This window comes from Ciconia boyciana, chromosome 2 (genome assembly GCF_034638445.1).
Source record: "Ciconia boyciana chromosome 2, ASM3463844v1, whole genome shotgun sequence".
In the NCBI taxonomy this organism is placed as follows: domain Eukaryota; kingdom Metazoa; phylum Chordata; class Aves; order Ciconiiformes; family Ciconiidae; genus Ciconia; species Ciconia boyciana.
This window is the reverse complement of record NC_132935.1, coordinates 168,091,292-168,111,387: the sequence shown is the minus strand read 5'-3', so window position 1 is coordinate 168,111,387 and position 20,096 is coordinate 168,091,292. Positions and strand designations below refer to the sequence as shown.

The 20,096-nt window shown below is 43.1% G+C and overlaps 1 protein-coding gene across 3 annotated transcripts in view; it reads left to right on the top strand.

The window, feature by feature from the left end:
* The window catches only part of SCAP (SREBF chaperone), a 66,652-nt gene that overhangs the window by 9,060 nt on the left and 37,496 nt on the right, over positions 1–20,096 (top strand). For 2 of the 3 annotated variants that reach the window (XM_072854917.1, XM_072854916.1), the window contains exon 2: positions 11,007–11,223. In XM_072854917.1, coding sequence (XP_072711018.1) covers positions 11,102–11,223 — 122 coding nt within the window. In that variant the 5' untranslated portion in view covers positions 11,007–11,101. Of the gene's footprint in view, positions 1–4,019; positions 4,105–11,006; positions 11,224–20,096 lie in introns of all 3 variants that reach the window. The other variant, XM_072854915.1, reaches the window with a different exon arrangement.

The following is a 20,096-nucleotide window of genomic DNA, read 5'->3' as shown; positions in this document are numbered from 1 at the left end:
CTCCTTCCATCAAACAATTCTGTTTGCTATTTTCTACCGATTCCTTTAGAATATCTGCCTTAGTGATCTGTAGTTTCCCAGATATTCCCTAGTAAAAGCTGGAAGAAAACTACCCACCTTTCAGCAGCCATACTGGGATGAAAGCTTACATGTGACTTTAGCTGTTTGGTGTTGGAGCTCCTTTGGCTCTCTTGCAATGATACCCTCTGGTCCGGGACCCTGGCTGGTGTAACATCTCGTTCTGTAAGCCCTTCGTTGGCACACCAATCTGCGATAGAGCCTGATGTTCCTCCTCGGAGGATTTCAGCAGGAAAGCTTCCTCCCCCTTGTAACTTCTCCTCTGTGGAATAAATTCACATTTTTATTTAGCTTTTCTTCTATGATTTTTTTGTTCTGTCTGTGTTCCTGATCATCCATTGCTCCTACAGACTCTCTGGCGGACTTGCTGCTCATGGTATCTGAATTACCATTTATTCTTAGTTCTATGCTTCTTCCCAGCAGTTCCTCAGACTCCTTTTTGACCTGCTGTATAATGCTCTCATACATAGTGTGCAAGAACCTCTCCTTATTTTCCTCATTTGGACACATCTTCAACTCTTCACTGAGTTTTTTGATACGTGATAGGCATTTCCTCTGAGCATCCCATGTAATATCTCTTAAGTAGCCTCTGTCACCTCCACACATTTTGCTCTTCTAATTCCCCTTAAGGTTTTTTTAAACACACCCTTTTTTACGTAGTCTGCCCCCCTGTGTCTGTCCTTTCCCCCCCCCCCCCCCCCCCCCCTTTGCTGTTACGCAAAGCAGTGGGGTTTTATTTGGGACTCTGTTATTCCTGGAAAGATACAACTTCAGTTGTCAAGTGAGATTTTCTTGTAAAGGCAGAGCCACTGTACAAACCTGCTTCTCTGTGCTTTGCTTGTTGGGAGTTTTAAATACAGAGTTAATTCAAGTACTGCTTTGGTCTGATCCTGTTGAGGTGGTGCCACACATGAATGAAATCAGGCCTAATGCTGTCTAACCAGACGATAGCTCAAATCTTTGTTCTTTTTTATTTCTGTTGAACCTTTTAAGGAATGACACTGCAGCCTGGTTCTGTACGCCCTGCTGTGGTGACATTGACAGGCAGAAGGGTACTAGAGCCACGCCACCTGAGCTGAGCTTGGCTGACAAGGTGCTAGCTACAGGACTAACCGTATGGCAGAAATAATGTTGGAAGAACCTTTGGTGGACTGAATAATAACAAATTGGTGTTGGTCGTCTTGATAGAGAAGCTCAGTGAAAAATGTGTTGCATGGCAAGTTCTGAACTCAGTAAATTCCTTGATAAAATGAAGGAATTACTGCTTTACAGTTCAGTACGGTCTTTGCTAATAGCTGGTGGAGGAGGTTTACGAGGCATTTGAAAAACTCTTTTTCGAAAGACATTCTAACTACCATTGCTTAAATGTTGGTGTATTGCATGGCACTTGAGAGTTCATATCCTTTGCAAAACTCCTGGTAGTTTTTAATTATAGTGTTATAACTGTGGACTTCTGTTTATCTAAGTAAATGTCTATTTTCTATAGTAAAAAAGAACTAAATTGCGGGGTTTTTCTAAATTTGGATACTTTATATTTTTGTTATATATCCCAAACTTCTGTGTTTTATGGTTCTTCACGTGGAACATCCTGTCATTTCATCCACACCATGAAGTTGTTGTCTAATGCTGTTGAAAGTATTTTAGGAAGCAATAAAGGACTTTTGATAGAAACTACATTCGATTAATTGCTATTCTTCAGCAGAAGTTTAGCTGAGGTTCTGCTCTTGTGGCATAAAAGTCCAAAAGATATCCTGAAAATAGGTTTGGAAACTTACTTTGAATGTCAGTCCCTTCTTTAGTAGCAGATAACATATTATCTGGGATGTTAAGATTATTTAGGTGCTTGCTTTATGAATCTTTGTGGCAGTGTTTCTGTGTCGTTGTTGCTACTCAAGCATTTCAAGATATGATTAAAAATTTGTAAAATGAGTGAAATACCACTTGTAAAATGGGATCTATTTCAGATAACTTCTGGATTTTTAAACTCTCAAAACTTAAATGAATATTGTAGGGGGAGGAAAGCGGGCAAAAAGGTGAGAATGAAGTGAGTGGCGACTGTTAATTTGCACAGAGTTTTGTATCAAGACGTGTGTAACTCCTTGATCTTTTAAACCTCTCAAGTTCCTGGCAAGCAAGTTCCATAACAATTTGGTTTTGGTGGTTTGGGTTTTTTTTTTTTCTTTTAGCTGACTGAGGGAAACAAGTTGCCAAGCAAGCTTAGAGCACATAGGCCAAACGTTAGACAGGTACAAAGAGCTTTGAGGTGTCTTTAGAGGAGGATAAATGAGAAGGGAAGGGTATGTTGGAGATTTTTGATCCTTGCAATGCAATGTTGTACTATTGAGAACTCAAAGGTTCAGCTCCTGTCAGAACTGGCTTGTTTCTGACGACGTTCTGACCAGAGGAAGGCGAGACTTGCACTGAGGATGCATGTGCCTGGTTATCCTGGACTAGGTGCACACTTTGTGTATTGAAATCTGGTTCAAAAACTCAGTTCAGACTTTAAATACTGTTTTGGCCATATAGCTGGACTGGAGGGAATGCAGCCTGAAATTTAATTTATTGAAGAGTTTATACTTTTTGAATACAAAAAATACCCTTCTGTGAATAATACTCAACTGAGAACATACAGGCTGTTCAGGAACCTTGTTTCTGAAAGAGCAGTGTCAGGATTAACCCGTTCCGGACACCGGCCTCCAGGAAGTTAGTGCACTGGTCATGATTTTCCCATAGGAAGTATTCTCTTGCCCATGACCTCTGTGTCCTTTCACAGCACAAAGCCCATTATTCTTCTCATGGGAATGCAAGTGGAGAATAGGAACTTGGTGTTAGAGCTGATTGTGTAGCATTTCTGTGAAGGGAGGTTAGTGTCTTGAGCACATTTCTTGTTTTCCCACCTCTGAAGTCTTCAGAAGAATGCTTCTTCCCTGGCCCTCATTGGAGGAGAATCTATGCTTGCTGAAGAGTGGGAGAATTGAGTTCCCGAGGTCTGTTCCTCTCTTCTTTCCCCTTCTCCCTTTTGCTGATGCTGGGATGTGAGAGCCCCTGCAGCAGCTGACACCAGTCATTTTACTGAGAGGATCACAGCGGTGGTAGCTTCTAGCATCTCAAGGATATGAAACACTTCTACAGTCCAACAAAGGGCAAGAAAAGTCATTTTTTTCTTCGCTGGCGTGTGAGTGATGTAACATCTGGCTGTTTTCTGCATCTGCAGGGAAACCCATTAATTTCACTTGTTTTCGAGGGGTGTTTGTGGTGTTGAGTTTCTGGCATTGTAATGAAATCATAGCTGTAGTGAGGACTGAAAAGAGGTCAGAGAGACATTTGCAGGTTGAGTGGAGACTGTAAATCAGGCAGTAGGTTCAGTATGGGCAATCACTCTTGCTTTTCTACTTTGTGTGTCCTGGGCACAGCCCAGGAATGCCTGAAATACCTGTAGCCATATGTCCCCATAGGCTGTAGAAGTGCTGCCATGTGAAGGAGGCAGCACATGGATATGAGAGAGGCATTGTCCTCTATGCACCCTCTGTTCTGTGGCTCAAGATCTGAACTGGAGCCCAAATTGAAATTTTTCTCATTTGACAGTACAATTTTGAAGTAGGCTGGCTAATTTTGTCTCTAGCAGCATCAGTCCTGCTGTCTCCACTTGTTTTGTGATAACTTTGAAGGCAGAGGTTGCTCCACTGATTCTGCTGTCCCTGGGGAGCCTGTGTTGGACTGATGGATACATGGCAAATGACTGCAGCGTTGGGAGGGTGAATTATTGCTAATGGTCCGTATGCCCGCCTTGCCTGCCGGTGCTGAGAGAACAGCAATCAAATTGATCTGCTCTGTTGGCAGCAGCAGAGAGCAACTGAGTGACCTTTATAAATCCTAATTTTTAATAAACTCTTTCTTCTTTCCCCTTCATTCCCCCCCCCTTTCCTTCCCCAAATACACAGCCTTGGCAGGAAAGCTTCCGAAATTCTGCATCTGATCTGGGGCTGCTACATTGATGTGATGTGCCGTTCCCCTCGTAAAGAACAGGTACGTCGGAGAGACAGGTCATGCATGTGAAATGTTAGGTCCCAGTGAGGATGCTGTGGCTGGTGGTAGGGGTTTGGGGGGGACAGAAGGACTGTGTTGGATCCGTTCCTACTTTACCAAGCTCAGTGTTTTAAATGGAAAGTGCTAGGTTAAAAGTCATGTTGAAAGTTTAGGTATAGGACTTTGCTACAAGCAACAAGATGGAGCAAATTATTTTATGAATTGAAGTGCAAGAAAAATTACTACAGAGCAGTGATTTTTTTTTTTTTTAATATATATATATTCCCCCCCCACTCTTCACTAGCTCAGTAATATGTTTTTATGGCTACCTAACGCTAAGGCCTGATTCAACAGTGTTTTATGGAAACCTGAGATATTGAATATACTCTAATAAAACAGGTTACTGTTTATTATAAACGGAAAAGTTTTCACACATTGGATAATTTTGCCTCTAAGCTTTCAGTGGGCTTGTGTTGTCTGAGCTGCTGCTGTCTACGTACGAGAGCGCTGCATTTTCCTGCACTTCAGTGGTAGAGAGGCCTTCTGTGAAGGCTGTAAAATGCTTTCAGGCAGAAATGTAAAGAATTTGGAACATGTAGCTATTGTTAAGTGAAATAAAAGCTTTTGTCTTGGGAAAAGTAGTATCATTCAGCATCTGTTTGAATTTATTTTTCCTGCAAGAAGAAATTCTACATTTCTTCCTCTGCTGGTCAGTCTTGTTTTTTGTAAGAATTTGCAGTACAGCCAGCAAACTACAGCAGAGGTAGGATTTTTCCAAGAAAGTATAACCATTCCAACATCCATAATACTACGGAATAGCCACCTCTTTCTTCTTGCATTTGAGGCACAGTTTAATATTAGCTTAGTCTGGACTCTCTTGGTTGTATGCTCATTTAGTAAGGAAGTGCAAGAGGCTGTTCTGGTTCTGTGTCTGAGTGTCACAAGCCTCGTGCTGGTACAGGTGGGGATGAGAAAGCTGCTGTCTGTACTTAGACATCCTGCGCTATAGTTCTTAAACCTTAGTGGGGCTTGTAGAACTGTACAGTGGGCTACCAAAAGTGTCATATTAAGACTGATTAGGTGTGTGCTTAATGAACGCTGTTGCATCTGTGAAGTGGCAGTGCAAGTCTTTCTGTGTAGAAGCTTTATACAACATGCCGGGGGACTAACCTCTGGAGAACACCTTGGCATCTGCTCTTTTACTGTGGTGAAACACTGGAACCAGTTGCAGGTAGGCTGTGGAGTCTCCATCGGTGGAGGTACTCAAACCTTGACTGGGCACGGCCCTGACCAACCTGCCTCAGGTCAGCCTGGCTGATCTCCGGGGGTCCCTGCCAGCCTCCACCGTGCTGTGACATCTGTGAAGTTGTCTGGGTTCAGCTTCAGTGCAGCTGCGTTACCTGGCGCGGAGTTGGCCACCACAAGCTCCTTGTTACAGAAACGCTTTGGAAGTAGAAAGTAAATCATCCGTTCAGCTCTCGGACAGGTGGGAAATAGAAGAGGCTGACCTACCATCAGCTGGCTAGAAGTTACAGTGAGCCAGAATTGGTTTTTAGGAGGGGTTTGGATGAAGAGCTGCTGTGCTGGTGTACGCTGAGGGGACGGCAGAGAAGGCTGGTGAGGCTGGAAGCAGGTGGCATGATGCAGTGCTGTTAAGCACTGATGCTGGTGCTTAATTCCAGTTGAAAAGTTGCTTTGACTTATGACAATAGTCAGCATGGAGTATATTACGAATTAAGTGGTATGTAACATACGGGCTTTCTAATCGGGATAAGGATCAGCTTGAAAAAAGGTGGCCTTGGGGCTCTAAAAGTGTTGCAGGCATTTAATGTTCTCTCCGCCTGTCTTTCATTGTGAATGAATAGCAAATAAATGATTGTGCTTTCTCTGGTTGAGATGGTAGAAGCCCTTCTTCGGAGTGGCAGCATTATGTATGAGAAGAGTTTTTAGCTACTTGAGAACCTCATGTGTAAGTCTGTGTGGCAGAGGATGTAGTACACCCAAAAAAAGTACAAAGAGGTGGCGTATAGCATGGTGTCAGAAAAAAGTTCAATTTTTAGTCATATTTCCCTTCCTGTCTGTGTGTGAGTGAAGGGGCTTCAGAGGGAAACAGCATTCCAGCTGAGAGGCACTGTGGTTTTCTGACCTGCCTGGCGTAAGAGCCAGGCTGTCCGAGAACTGTCCCTGGAGGAGTTGGCAGAGCAGCTCCTGCCCACAGGAGAGCGAGGGATGTGGAGGACGCTGGCTCTGGTGTCTTGTCTTCACCTGGCTCATGCTACTACATCCACTAGTCAGAGGCTACCGAGATTTTCAGGATTTGCTTCAGGACGTTCCCACCAGCTGAGCTGTGGTATGCGTGTGTCTGTAGCACCCTGACTGTGAAGCGTGCTCAGTCCCTTATACAACCTAATCTGCTGTGGTCTGCAGCAAATTACCGGTTAGACTGTGGCAATCAGGTTGTTTCAGCAATTGCTTTTTCTCCTCTGTGTAACACAAGAATGGGGGAAAAGATTCTGTTTACAAGGTAAATTAATTCACTCTCCTGCAGCTATCCAGATGTAGTGAATTTGTTACAATCCAAATTCTATTTTCTGTCTGCAGCACTGAATTTCCAGTTTGTGACAAATTTGTGGCTGTTGTGTTGCATCTCATGTGAAAGGTTTGCAAGGCTGCACTGAAAAACCTGTTTCTCGAGGCGTGGATGAGTAACCTGGGTGCAGGGTGTCCTTCCCAGACCTACGTTCCCCCACAGGTCCCCGATCCTCGCTCCCCCATCCCAGCCAGCCCCCGGCTAGTAGTTTACCATGGGAAGTGCTGCAGCCACATGAAACACTGGAATAGGACGTGTGTGTGTGTGGGGAAAGTGTCTTAATGGAAATCACGCTCGTGTATCGCTGAATTTGTGTAATTCTGGTAATTATAATGTTTTACGCTTCTGTAAATGGAAGGAATGACCAGAGAGCCTAAGCGATTGCTTAATGTGTAACTTAGTTTGGAAATTAAGAGACTTTAAAAGGCAAACCTTGCTCTTTCAAGCCTGCTGTTTGCTTTTGTTTCCTATGATCTCTCTCTGAACTTCATTGTGTATCTCTCTCTTGCACCTGAAGTGAACCAGGAATGCAACATACTGTGTTGCAAGGTTAAGGAAACACCCTGATGTCTGCTTATTTCCAATCAAACTTTGTCTTGGATTTGCAGTCATGCAAAAGGAAAGAAATACTCTGAATGGATTCTCCTTTAACATTTGTTCTAAAATCAGAGGGTTTATTTTGAGTTAGCTAATCTTTGTTTGCAAAAATGACTTTGAATAGGAACAGTTCCTGCTTTTAACTTTTATGAGCACTGTTGTAGCATAAAGTTAAGAAAGATTTCAGAATTTAATATGCAAGTCCCAAAAAACTAATAAGTAAATACTAGCTTTGGAATGCTTAATGTTTTCTTCTTAATCACTGCTGATGTTTTACATCAGGTGAAGCACGTAAGTACGAAGTTTTCATCTTTGCAAAAGTGGTTCCCAGTGCAATGCTAATAACCAAAATTGCTGTTAGAAGGTGAGGCTGGTCAAAGAGCTGGTCATGGCATATTTATGCCACAGAAGTAGAATATATGTGTTGTTCCCGATTTACTCACAGAACAGGGATCGGAAGGGATGGTCCAATCCTGACACCCAGCCCTACAGGAAGATCACATCTGCTCGGTCATTTCCACCCAAGTTTTTGTGGACACCCAGGTCACTGGTTAGTTACAGGGAGGAGCTGTTGCTCTAGAGACTGGCGTGCATCAGAAATGGCGGTTTATTTGCACTTTAAGGTAAAGGTGGAGAATCAAATGCCCCATATTTGAACTTAGGAATGAAGCCAGGATGGTGTTTGCACAGTGTGCGAGGAAACTCGTTCTTGAGGTCTGTCGCGGGTCAAAGACCAGCTGCCCACGGGAGGCAGCAAGCAGAGAAGCAGAAGTGGCCCAGCTTTGCCAGCTCAGTGTCTGTCTAAGCGTTCCTTGTTCTCAACGCTGCCGCGGTGAGGCTGCCTCTGAGGGATGAGAATTTTTCTTCACGTTTGCCCTATGCTTTATGTTGCATACGTTATGTATATCCACGTGAATTTTTAAGTAGTCTAAACTTGGGGGGGGGTTGCCCCCTCCTTCTGTGACTGGTTGGTGCTTGAGGCTTTTCTCATCATTCCAGTTCTTGTGCTTGCAGCATTCGTAAACTTTATTACTAATGTAAATAGGGCTGATATGAAGCACGTTCATTTTTTTCCCCTCTCTGCTTGCTTAGGCTGGGCAATCGGATTAGTTTGCATCCTGTCACAAGGGATTGAATCTGCTGCGATGGGACAGCCACGGGGTCTGGGTGCTGAAAACCCAGAGGTTTTGCAGTGTGCTTGGCGTTGGCTTTGCTTTTAAGGATTATTTAATATTTGCTTTTTGTCTTCTCCCCTTAGATTAGGGGTACGATCTGTCTGTGAGCCCCAACATAATGCTTTCTAGGTCTAGCAATACTCACGCTGAGAAAAATCACCAGTGGGATGAAGCCCTGAATGTTTCAGTTCCAATATACTCGTTTGCAACTTCCTTTCCAATTCTGGTAACACAGACTGTGGATTTTCAGTTCAGTTACTGCCATATATTCAAAAGGTATTTTTTTATTATTATTTTCAGTGGTCTGGTCTGAGTAGTAGGCTTGTGTACTCAGGGATTTTCTGCATTATTTTTCACTCTGTGAACAGCTCTGGAAGATGGCTTTGGCATTGAAATTTTAAATTAAAATTTGTTCATTTTTCTACTCTCTCCTGAGACCTAGCATAGAAAGTCTGCATTTCTGGTGATTTCAGTGCACCTTAAAATTTTTTTTTAATTGTCTTTTTTATGTTTGCCTTGGACTTGATTTGAACAGGTCATATTTGCCACTGGACGAAAACAAGCTAAAGGCTAAAAATTGAGCTTTTCCTGATGTAATCGCTACAACTTCTAAGCGTATTCTTACATGCCATGTATCTGGTCCTTTGCGGGGTATGATATTTTAGGTTTTCTGTGTGACTATAAGACCAAACCTTTCTATTCTGCATGAAAGCAATGTAGAGTGTTTTGGCTAGCTTGTCAGCCTTGCCCCTTGCATTGCAAGGTCTCCAGGCAGCAAGAGCACGCTTCTCATCCCCCCCCTATCCCAAAATCTTGGAATGTTCGTGCTGGTGTTGGACTGCAGGCAAAAAGAAATTGCCTACAACTGAGAAAGCGGCATTGATTCTTATGGAAAGATGTAGCGCCTTGCTAAAACGTATGAGCAAAAGTATTTATCCAGGCTTTCCATTTGGTCATTAGACCAATATACTCGTGCTTCTGTTGTTCAAAATTTTGATTAATTTTAGTTGCATTACTGGGGGAAAAAAATAGGTAGATAATTGTAAAATAGTCCTGTGGGCATTAAATAGAATTAAATCTGAAATTAAAAGCATAATGGCTGTACTTAAGGTTTGTCTTCCCCCGTATGCTCTCTTCCATATAGCTGAAAGGGGATGCTTAGGAAAGAATATAAAACAAAACAGCACCTGTGATACCTCCCCCAGCCTCTAAATATTTGAGGCTTACAGAATTCCTAAGCCAGGTATGTATAAAAACCCTTAATGGATTTCTTACCTGTGTGAATCTATCAGGCCTTCTCCTCTGGTATTCTGTACATGTAAGATGGTGAAGGTGAGGAGTTCCAAATGCCAGATGACCAGCTGGTTTTAATGGGGTAGCCTGGGTTTAGGTCTTGTATTGAATTCTCTGGCGCAATCATTAACGGTGTCTTCCTGTGGACAAAACGACTTACTTTTTATGCTGTGGGTATCTTACTGTCCCAGTCTTATTCTGGAGAAGCCAGGAAAAATGTCTATTTCCTCTCAGGTAAAAATCTTGGATAACCATAGCTTTGAACTGTTGGGGGGAAAAAAAAATCTGTCTTGCATTCAGGCCTTTCACTTCTGAAAACACTATTGTGAACCGCATGCTTTGCATTTAGCCTGAGAATGAAAAAACAAAAGTTAGAGGGTACGTTTCTTCTGCTCCATCTTTCCTAGAAATTCAGCTTGTGCTTTATTTTAATGTATTATCTTCACCTTTTCTTGGGGCTTTTTATATTGAATTTATTATACTTTTGTAAATCAAATTGCAAGTTTAAGTGGACCAGTTCTGACATCTGCAGCTCAGTCTGCACTTGGTAAACAGCCTAGTCAAGTCTTACAGTGAAGTCAAAATATGTTTTGATGAGAAGTATCTGCATTAGTTTCTGTTACACCAGAGTACACTACACGTTGGTCTTCCGAACCGTGGCTGCTTATGCTTCCCTCCCTCATTCCCCACACAAAAATAACTTTCTTTAGATTGTCTTAGCTGTGAAGCCTGTTCTGGTCTCTTCTCTCGTTACTGGTGTGTTGCTAATAGTTAAAGCACTGAAAGTGCTTCAGTCGGTGTCCAAGAGCACTTTCCTTAAGACCACGTTGCTGACAGCTAGCCTCAATCCTTCCTTTCTAATTGGCATTTTGGCATCTCCTCGGAGTACTGCTTAATTCTTTTACGGCTAAGCTCCTTTTCTTCCTTCCTTTCAGACGGTTTGGTTCCTAGCTCTGTTCCTGCGTGTTCTCTCTGCCCAGCAGCTCGCGGCAGTGGTGCCTGACGTCTGTTCAGCTGGTGTTCAGTCTCTGCTTATGTTTTCTGCCCTTCCTTCCCCTAGGCAAAACCCAATAATTTGATCAAATTACCTGTAGGCTCATAGCAAGTGCTCGATGTGTGGTGTCTTTTTCTCCCTTCTCTCCTGAGGCGGTACAATGCTGGAAGCCTTTCTAAAACAAGTTGGTAATGTTTATTTTCCTTTTATTTATTTATTTTTCTCACAAGCTTGCTTTCTTTCCAATTTCTAGCTGGATACAGTGCCTTTGCTGAAGCGTTGCACATGCTGGAATTGCCCGACCCCCTGATATATTCCGGGATGGCAACTAGGTGATGACAGCTGAGGATGACCCTGACTGAAAAACTGCGCGAGAGGATATCGCGGGCCTTCTACAACCACGGGCTGTTGTGTGCTTCCTACCCCATTCCCATCATCCTCTTTACTGGTCTCTGTATTCTGGCCTGCTGGTAAGTCACATGAAGTACTTGGTGTCACGGGGTGTTGCTGCTTTGGGAGGTTTTCCTAGCAATGCCATGAACGTCTTCAGGTTTCCCCGTCTTGTGGGCTATCCCAGAAGCTCTTTTTTTGTTGTTGTTTTTTAAAAGTAATAGATTTTTGTCATCTCTTTTTGTGGGACAAAAGAAAAGACAGGGATGAAGTAGCTTCTTGTGGTTTAATGAGTAAATAGTAAAAACTAATTGAATAAATGAAGCAAAGCAATAAGTAAAATAAAAGTAATCCCCAAACAGCTGATGGTGGACTCCAAAGCCATAAATTACAAATGGGGAGAAGGAAAGTTGATCTTTCTCTCCGTGCTTGCCTATTCTGTTCTCCCTGAAGCTTGCGCTCTTCTCTTCAGCCCTTGCCTTGGCACGCATGTGTTGTTTGTTCTTGTAAATTCTGTACTGTCCGTCCTTGTGGACTCTAACTTGGATACAAGTCGCAGCTGAATATATTATCATGATCAGAAATATTACAGGGGCCTCTTAATCATTTCCAGTGAGGCGTTATTACTGCTAGAGTTGAGAACTTTTGTGCTCAGATCTGTGCACAGCCACATGCGCAGACGGATTCTGTCATCAAGGTTTTAATTCTTGTCTCTTGGTCAAAATAAACATTACGTGATGATGTACTTTTCGGCTTTAGAGCTCCACCTGCGTTGATGCAGATACAGATGTACATTTTTCTTTGAGCATCACTGAGGGTAAGACAGGCTTCTTCCACATGTACTGTTAAAAGATTATTGAAGTGATTATTTTCATGTATTGAAAACCTGTGAGATCACTTCTCATGCCTGCAACTCTTCAAGGTTGTTAGCAGCAATTGAGGCGTTGCTTTTCTGATTTTTTTCACTGCTTCATATAAATTCCAGTAACTGTCAGTGATAATAATTTAATTTGCATATCTCTCATTCTGTAGAAATATGAAGCTTCTACAAGGTCCAAGCAAGTCAATTTTATGTTCTGTTTATCTTTGTTGATACAGTTGCAAGTAACGGCTCTATTTGTGACTTCAGCTTTGCTGGATGCTGCTTTGACAGGTCAGGCCTGCATTAGCCAAAGCAGAGTTCCACCATGAGTCCTGAATCGCCACGCCACAGCACTCTTGCTTGCCAATTGCTTCATCGGTGCTTCCAGTGGTCTTAGGTTCCTATTTTCAGTTATCTTTCAGGTGCTATTGCTGGGGTGAATGCAGGAATGCAAGACAACTGCTTCAGGATAAAATGTTTATCCATACAAATGTTGCGGTTTGGGAGGGATAAAAATAAAAACTGCATGCTTACTCCCTTTACTAAATTTAGGATTTCCCGGACAGGAGGAAATCTGATCTAGGATTACTAGCAGCTGTCCTCACTCTTCTTGGGGACCTTGTTCCCACTGGGTCAGTGCTTGTATCTGTCCTGTCCTTTTAGTCACATGTGTGAATTAAGGTGTCTCACATAACCTGGTTTGAAGCTTCAGGAGCTTTGACTTTGGCAGATCAGCTACTTGTAATTGCGTATTTGGGGAAGCATCTGCGTTACTCAGTGCCAGTATTTGAGGATTCTGCAGTTATTGGTTACCTTTAGGCTGCAGAAATTTGTCCAAGACACCATCAGGCATAAAGTGAATAGTCTCTGTTTTCTTTAATGAGTTTCAGTAACTCATTAGAAAAGCAAATAATGCCCCTAGGAGAGACAGGGTTTTAAAAATACTGTGACACCCTTTGAGAGCAAGAGTACCTTGGCAAAAAAATTGAAGTGTGGCTAAAGTGCTCCTCTTTAGAAGCAGTTTTTGGGGATGTTTCAGTTCCTGTTCTGAGCTGCTCTGTATTAACTGGTGTTAACTAGGTGTTAATTCTGGCTTGAGAAGTGGCATTACGAACTAGGTCAGAGCTATTCCAGAATGCAGGCCTTCCACATGTGAGCATTTCAGTGTGGTAAGACTGAACTCTGACAGGGTGTCTGTGCGCAGGGTGCTCCAAGATATTTATTGGCAGTTTAGTTTTGGGTTGAGGTCTTCAGGCCTTCCTGTTAGTTTGAGCCAGAGGTCTGACTTCTTCATTGTTGACTTGGATGATGGAGCGGACTGCACCCTCAGCAAGTTTGTGGATACAAACTTCATATATCATGAACTGGAAAACTGGATGAAGTGGCTAGATGAAAAATGAAAGAGTATCTGATACACCAGATGGGCATGGGCAGAGAGGAACCTCAAGTTCAACACAAGGAAACGTAAAAGGAAGAATAACCCCAGGCACCTGTACAGACTGGGGGTCAGCTCTCTGGAAGGCAGCTTTGCAGAACAGGTCCTGGGGGTCCTGTGGACACCAAATGGAATAGGAGCCACCTGTGTGTCCTCATGGCGGAGGTGGCCCACGGTATCCTGGGCTGCATTAGGGAGAGCATTGCCAGCAGGTCGAGGGAGGTGATCCTTCCCCTCTGCTCAGCACTGGTGAGGCCACACCCGGAGTGCTGGGTCCAGTGCTGGGTTTCCCCTTAAAAGAAGGACATGGAATTAGTCGAGGAAGCCCAGCAAAGGGTCATGAAGATGATGAAGGGACTGGAGCATCTCTCCTATGAGGAAAGGCTGAGAGAACTGGGGCTCTTCAGCCTGGAGAAGAGAAGGCTCAGGGGATCTTAACAACATATACAAATATATGAAAAGAGGGTGTAAAAAGAAGAGCCAGGCTCACCGCTTGGTGGGTGCCCAGGGACAGGACATGAGGCAACAGGTGCAAGCTGAAGCACAGGAGATTCTGCTTATATGTAAGACAATACTTTTTTGCTTTAAGGTTGTTAACCACTGGAGCAGGTATCCCAGAGACGTGGTGGAGGCTCTGTCCTTGAAGATACTCAAAAACTGTCCAGACACAGCCCGGAGCCACCTACTGTGGCTGACCCTGCTCCGAGCAGGCTTAGCCTAGCCGGTCTCCAGAGCTGCCTTCCAGCCTCAACTGTCCATCATTCTGTCTCTGTGCTTTTTAGTCTGCCTGTGAAGTTTATAAAGGAGCTGTGCAATGCAAAACGATTCAGGAGAATTGTTTTTAAGCTCCTCTTTCAGTTTCTCCAGCGTGAGGGTCGTGTTGATTTATCAAGGTGGTAGGAGCATCCCCTTTGCCCCCACGCTTCCTTCCTTCTGTTTTCTGGTTTTCTCCAAGCTGAAAAGGGAAGTGGTGCTAAAGGGAACACACATCCTTGCTATCAAGTCATTTGAGAGTAACTCCTATTTTCTTGGGGCTAGGTAGCTTTGCAGTTGCAGACCACGCATTGTTCATTCATTTAAAACAAGAAATGAAATTTATTATATCCACTTACAGTGAAGCTACATTACCAAGTATATTGTATTTCAGGTTCCTTGGCTTGTACTATAATTTGGGTATTTTCTAGCCAGAGCTCAAATTCAGGGGCTGCTCTCTACAGTGAGCACTTGATAAATATCCTTAGAAGTCCGAGATGCCTCCTCCGTGTTTGCTCTCTGTGGAATAATCTGATGTTTGTGGTGTGTGGCTGCACACAGTTGTTAGCTCTGTGGCTTGTGCAACTGTAGCTGTTGAATGCTAATCCCTTAACAAATGGGTAGGGACTACAACTGTGTAAACCTGGAGCAAGATATTCAGTAGCTTTTCAGACTGTACTGTACTAGAATCCTTCTAAACAAGTCTTTTCATCAGATATAGTAACGTTATAGTTTTTTTGGGGGGCAGGGTGCCAAGGCCAACAAAAGGACTATGATTTCTTTTTTAATCAGGATGGCTGAATATGTAAAAACGGGCTGAAATAACAGGAAAACAGAAGTGATCAACAGTCATCTGAATGAATGCTGGCTATCTGCGGGGTGGGGCAGGAAACCTCAAAAGTATTGCAGCAATTATTTGGGAAAATGAATTTTTAGCTAATATACTAACTCACTTGAGGCTGAAGTTAAGTCCTGGAACTATGTCATGTGGTGGGCGTTTCATGCATTATATGCTCGCCCTGGTCTTCCGCTCTTTCCTAGATGTCTGCTATTGGCCCCTGTAAGAAATAGCCTGCTGGGCAGACGGACCCTTGGTCTGACCCAGCACAGCTAGCTGTACATATATTTGTTTTAAACTACATCCTCTGAATAGCTTTCCAGAACGCAAAACCAGCAGCTGTCAGGCGTTCAGCATGGGTTGGGTGCTGTCTGCAGGAGCCGCTGCAGACAGCGGCTTACGGGAGCTGTCGGATGGCCACCTCCTGTGGAAGCTTTCTGTTGGCTAGGGGGAGGAACTTGCTGATGGCCATCAAGCGTCACATCTGCTTTTCTTTCCTGCAGTCATGTTGTGAGGACTCTGAATAATGGGCTTTGGCACCAATTTACTGCTGGAATGTAATTTGTTTGTGCTCTTCAGAAGCGTTCCATTTTCTTAGGACAGATCTCACTGATTCATCTCAGCTACCTCACTGCAAAAAGTGAGAAATGTGCGGAAATTTGGAGAAAGAAGCTGGTGGAAAAAATTAGGGCCCGGCTTCAGGGTAGAAGCTCATTTAGGCAATGTTTCTGTCCAGCATGACTGATAAGAGACCCTCAGCGCTGTTTGCGTAGTGATGCAGATTAGTGTCCGCAACAAGCGTGGACCAACTAAGTAGTGGGAACTACAGGTCTTCCTAATGAAGAAGGAAGATACACAAGTGATCCAGTGGTTTCATGCTGACTTTTATCAACAGGGAAGGAGCTAATAACATCCTCGGTGTTGCAGAGAAGGTTAGTCCTCGTCCCTGAAGAAGTGAGTGGAAAAAGGAGAACATAATAGAGCAAAAAGGAAGCATTCTGTATTCTTCAGCCTTGAACATGGTTAATAAATACATCATTGTTAAAGCAAGCAAGGGTGGATCCTACATCCTAAGTTCTTGAGAGGGAGAGAGGTGAAACAGAATCTTCTCTTCTTCTGCACCTGTGTGCACCCAGAATGAAGGCGAGCTTGTAAAATTCTGCTGCAGAAGAAATTAACTCGGTTGTTCTCATTTTCCTCCCCTACACCTCAGTAAAACTTGACCATCTTTGTGTTTAGATAACTTTTTCTTTTTTAAAAGCTGAAATAAACCCCATGGCCCACAACTTATCCAGCATCAGTTCTGGTTCTCAGTCAGTGTGACGGCAGTTAACGTGCGGGTGTTTCTCCTGTTCTAAAAAGGTCAGGTGCCAAGGATCAGGTAGCACAGTCACCACAGAGTGTTACAGGTTGTTTGGATGTATTCTGTCTTTAACCCTGGAAGTATTTTGTGTAGACACTATTTTTATTCTGTCTTTGACCCTGGATGTATTTTGTGTAGACACTGTTTTTAATGTCACCTATAGACAAGACATAGCATATCTAGTTTTGTTAATAAATTAATATTCAAAGCAAAAGCAAAAATTCCTATGACTCATTCTTGCTCTATAGTCTTAGTCAAAGTCTGAAAATCCAGGTTAGTCTTCACTTCAGAGGGAAGGTTTTCTGCTGAACTAGCTATTGACAGATGTAGGGCTTGTTAGTTAACTTCTTGTTTTACTATATATCCCTTTGTAGGTCACATTCATTTTCATCATCCCACTGAAATGGATCTGCATTAAGGAACTTCCTGTTCTTTACAGGGACAAATTTACCTGAGTGTTTCCTCCCCCCCCCCAGTAGAATGAGTGCACCACTTAAGCCTATCTGACACAAGAGTAGTTCCTCCTCCCCAGCTCAGAGAAGAACAGATGATACCTATAAATCTGGTAATTGGGGTACATTTGAAATTCCTCTGTAGTTCTGAAGAATAGTTTTTAGTTAAAGTAAGAATTTAAAATCAAATGGTTGACTCTGTGAAGCAGGTTTAGAACTAAACAGGGTAAGTCTTTGCAGGTGTTCATTATTTGACTGAAGCACTAGGTTCTGCTACTAAAGAACTGTAGAACCAACTGGAACCAGAGCCCTTTTGTGTGTGTGTGCGCATACATCTATTTCTTTCTAAAAGAACATTTTGCTATCTTACAGGTTTGTACTATCTTGTGTGATAACCAGAGGAGCTGAGTTGCTGTCAGGCTCTTCGTGTACCCAGCCCACAGAGAACAGTCTCCTGTGGGACTGCATGATGAAACTAGAAGCAAGTTCTGTGTAACGAGACCTCCATTCTGCTTCGCAGAAAAAAGGAAACTGGCAGCACAGGGCAAGGGGAATCTTTACTTTTGCAGTGCAGACTTTTGAGGGTCCTGTCAGTGGGAAACGGTGCAAAGCAGGCGTCATTTATTCAGAAACAGGTGGTGTTTATGCACTTACCAAGGCTAAACAGGGAACTGTTGCTGCCAAATATCTGGCCTTCTTTACCCACTGGCAAGACCCTCTTTATCAAATTCCAGATCTCTCATTAGCAGTGGGTTTTCAGGTTGTTCTCTCTTTGTGATAGAAAGTTTAGGCTGGAAACAGGCTAAAAGCTTGTTCTACAGTCTACAAAATGAAGGTGGTAGCTATTTTAAGGCAATGCATCACTACTTTCCCTGTTACCTAAGACCTGGCAGCTCTCTACTTTCCTTCATATTCATCAGCAGAAGACTATTCTGGGGTGGTGGAGATCTCTGCTTTGATTCTGTGAAGGAGGAATATGCAACTGTAGGGTTTGCAGTTCTGTTGAGTTGCCAGCTGCCTCGGGCTGACCTGGCAGTTCTCCATCTTGGCCCTCTAAGCTGTCTTGAAAATATGTAAAGTAGTTGGATGAACATTTTTTGCTTGAACCTACCTCATGCTTGGTAACTAAAATGCACTCTTGCTTGAATTTAGCAATACCAACTTGGAGATTATCTACTTTTCCTTTATTTTGGATTTGCAGAAGGGTGTCGGGGTGCACTGTTACATGAGCATCTATAAATAACCCTTCTCAAACCCAAAACTTATTTTTGAGTTTTGCTGTCACCTGGTTTAGATCCTACTTTTCTTCCCTCCTTTGTCTATCCTTTCCATTCTGGTGTTCACCTCTTTCCCTGACGGTCAAAAAAATCTCTAACAAAGAGAAATGTGAGGAGAATCAAACCTGAGTGCTAGAAATCACTTCCCTGTAACGGACTCGGAGCCGTTCTCGCATTTGGTAAGAAGTGCCCATTAAAAGGACCTAGGCCCGTCACATCTCGCAGCCCTTGCAGTGTTTAAGGTCTGTGGGAAGCCAGGATGCTTCTGACAACTCAGCAGCAGCTCTTTGTTTTGTTTTGTTTTTTTTTTTTTTAAGTATCTCTTTATTTGAAAGATGCTCTGACATTGATGTCTGAAGTAGTAGGTCTCGTGACTTTCTTGGTATCATTGGGTGGTTCTTTCTCAGCCTGTCCTTTTTTTTGTCTCTGCTGTCAGTCTGTCTCGGGTGTCACTGACTAGATCAGCTGGTATTGCATGCCTGTATAAGGCTAATTAAATTCCAGCACTAATGTTTTAGCATCTTACTGAAATAACTTACAGTAAGTATAATCTAGAATGTGTACTTTGTGCGTTCTTCCATCAGCCATTCTCAAAACCTTTCATAAATGTGCATCCTCAAATATCACTGTGCAACAAGTAAATATATGTCCCTGCTTCCCTTATGGGGACATATATTTATGTTGTAGTTGGCTCAAGATGAGGGAGCTTTTGAAGAGAGTCCCAATAAGTAAGTCTTGTTCCGGAGCTCTGCTGCAAAACAATACCATGACCAATCTACGCTATCTAGATCATGTTGCGATAAGGACCGTAGGAGCTAAACATAGTTGTGTACAGACTACACGGTCTGTTTTAATCTTTAAAAAGCGGATTTCCTGTGGGGCTTTTTCTCTGAAGATAGCTGCTGAAAATGTGGATTATCAAAAATGCAGCTTTTTTTGTGCGTGCCAGACAATCTGCTAGGAAGTCCTGTTCCTGATGGGTGCACATCAGTGTCTTCTAATACCACAGCTGCCACAGCTCTTCTCGTTTCAGTAAACTATAGAATCATAGAAGCATGGAATAGAATCATGGAAAGGTTTGGTTGGAAGGGACCTTAAAGATCATCTAGTCCAACCCCCTGCCGTGGGCAGGGACATCTTCAACTAGACCAGGCTGCTCGAAGCCTCATCCAGCCTGGCTTTGAACACTTCCAGGGAGGGGGCATCCACAACTTCTCTGGGCAACCTCTTCCAGTGCCTCACCACCCTCACAGTAAAGAATTTCTTCCTCATATCTAAATCTCCCCTGTTTCAAAATAAGCAGATAATATCACCAAAGACGAAAGCTTTTGCTCCCAATGAAAGTGGTAACCTATGAGAGCAGAGCCATGACTGGAATGTGTCATGTCTCACTGTCTTTAACAGTGATGGCTATTAGAATTGGGACTCATTAGCATATGGGGAAATGAAGAGAATTATGGCCACATCGCTTTTGTTGGCTGAGCAGCCTGGAAGCGTAGAGGAAGCTGGAGGAGCCCATCAATGTGACCTGCAGAAAACTTCAGACTGGATGGAGAAAATCTAACGCTGTTTTGCATCACATGAGCAAGAGGCAAACAGTCTGAATAACTGCAGTTTTCGATGCTGCTTTCCTCTTCCTTGCCTACTGTAGAGATAGATTAAAAATATGGATTGGAGGGAGCATATAGATCTTTTCTTATAGCATAAATCCTGTTCCATATTCATGATTTAATCAAATTGCAGGGAAATGCTGAAGTTGCTTTAGGTATCAACAGATTGACCCTGACCGCAGGCCTGAAGAGGACGGTGGAAGACAGGAGTCTCGGTTGCCTTGGTTCTCTGGCAGCTGCAGCAGGATATAGTCCTCAGCAGTGCACAGACATTTCTAGATTTCTTTTTTTCCTTCTGTCAAAAATTTCCCTTTTGTTTTTCCCCTCATTTTGTTGTCCTTGAGTTTTCCAAGAAATGCCATT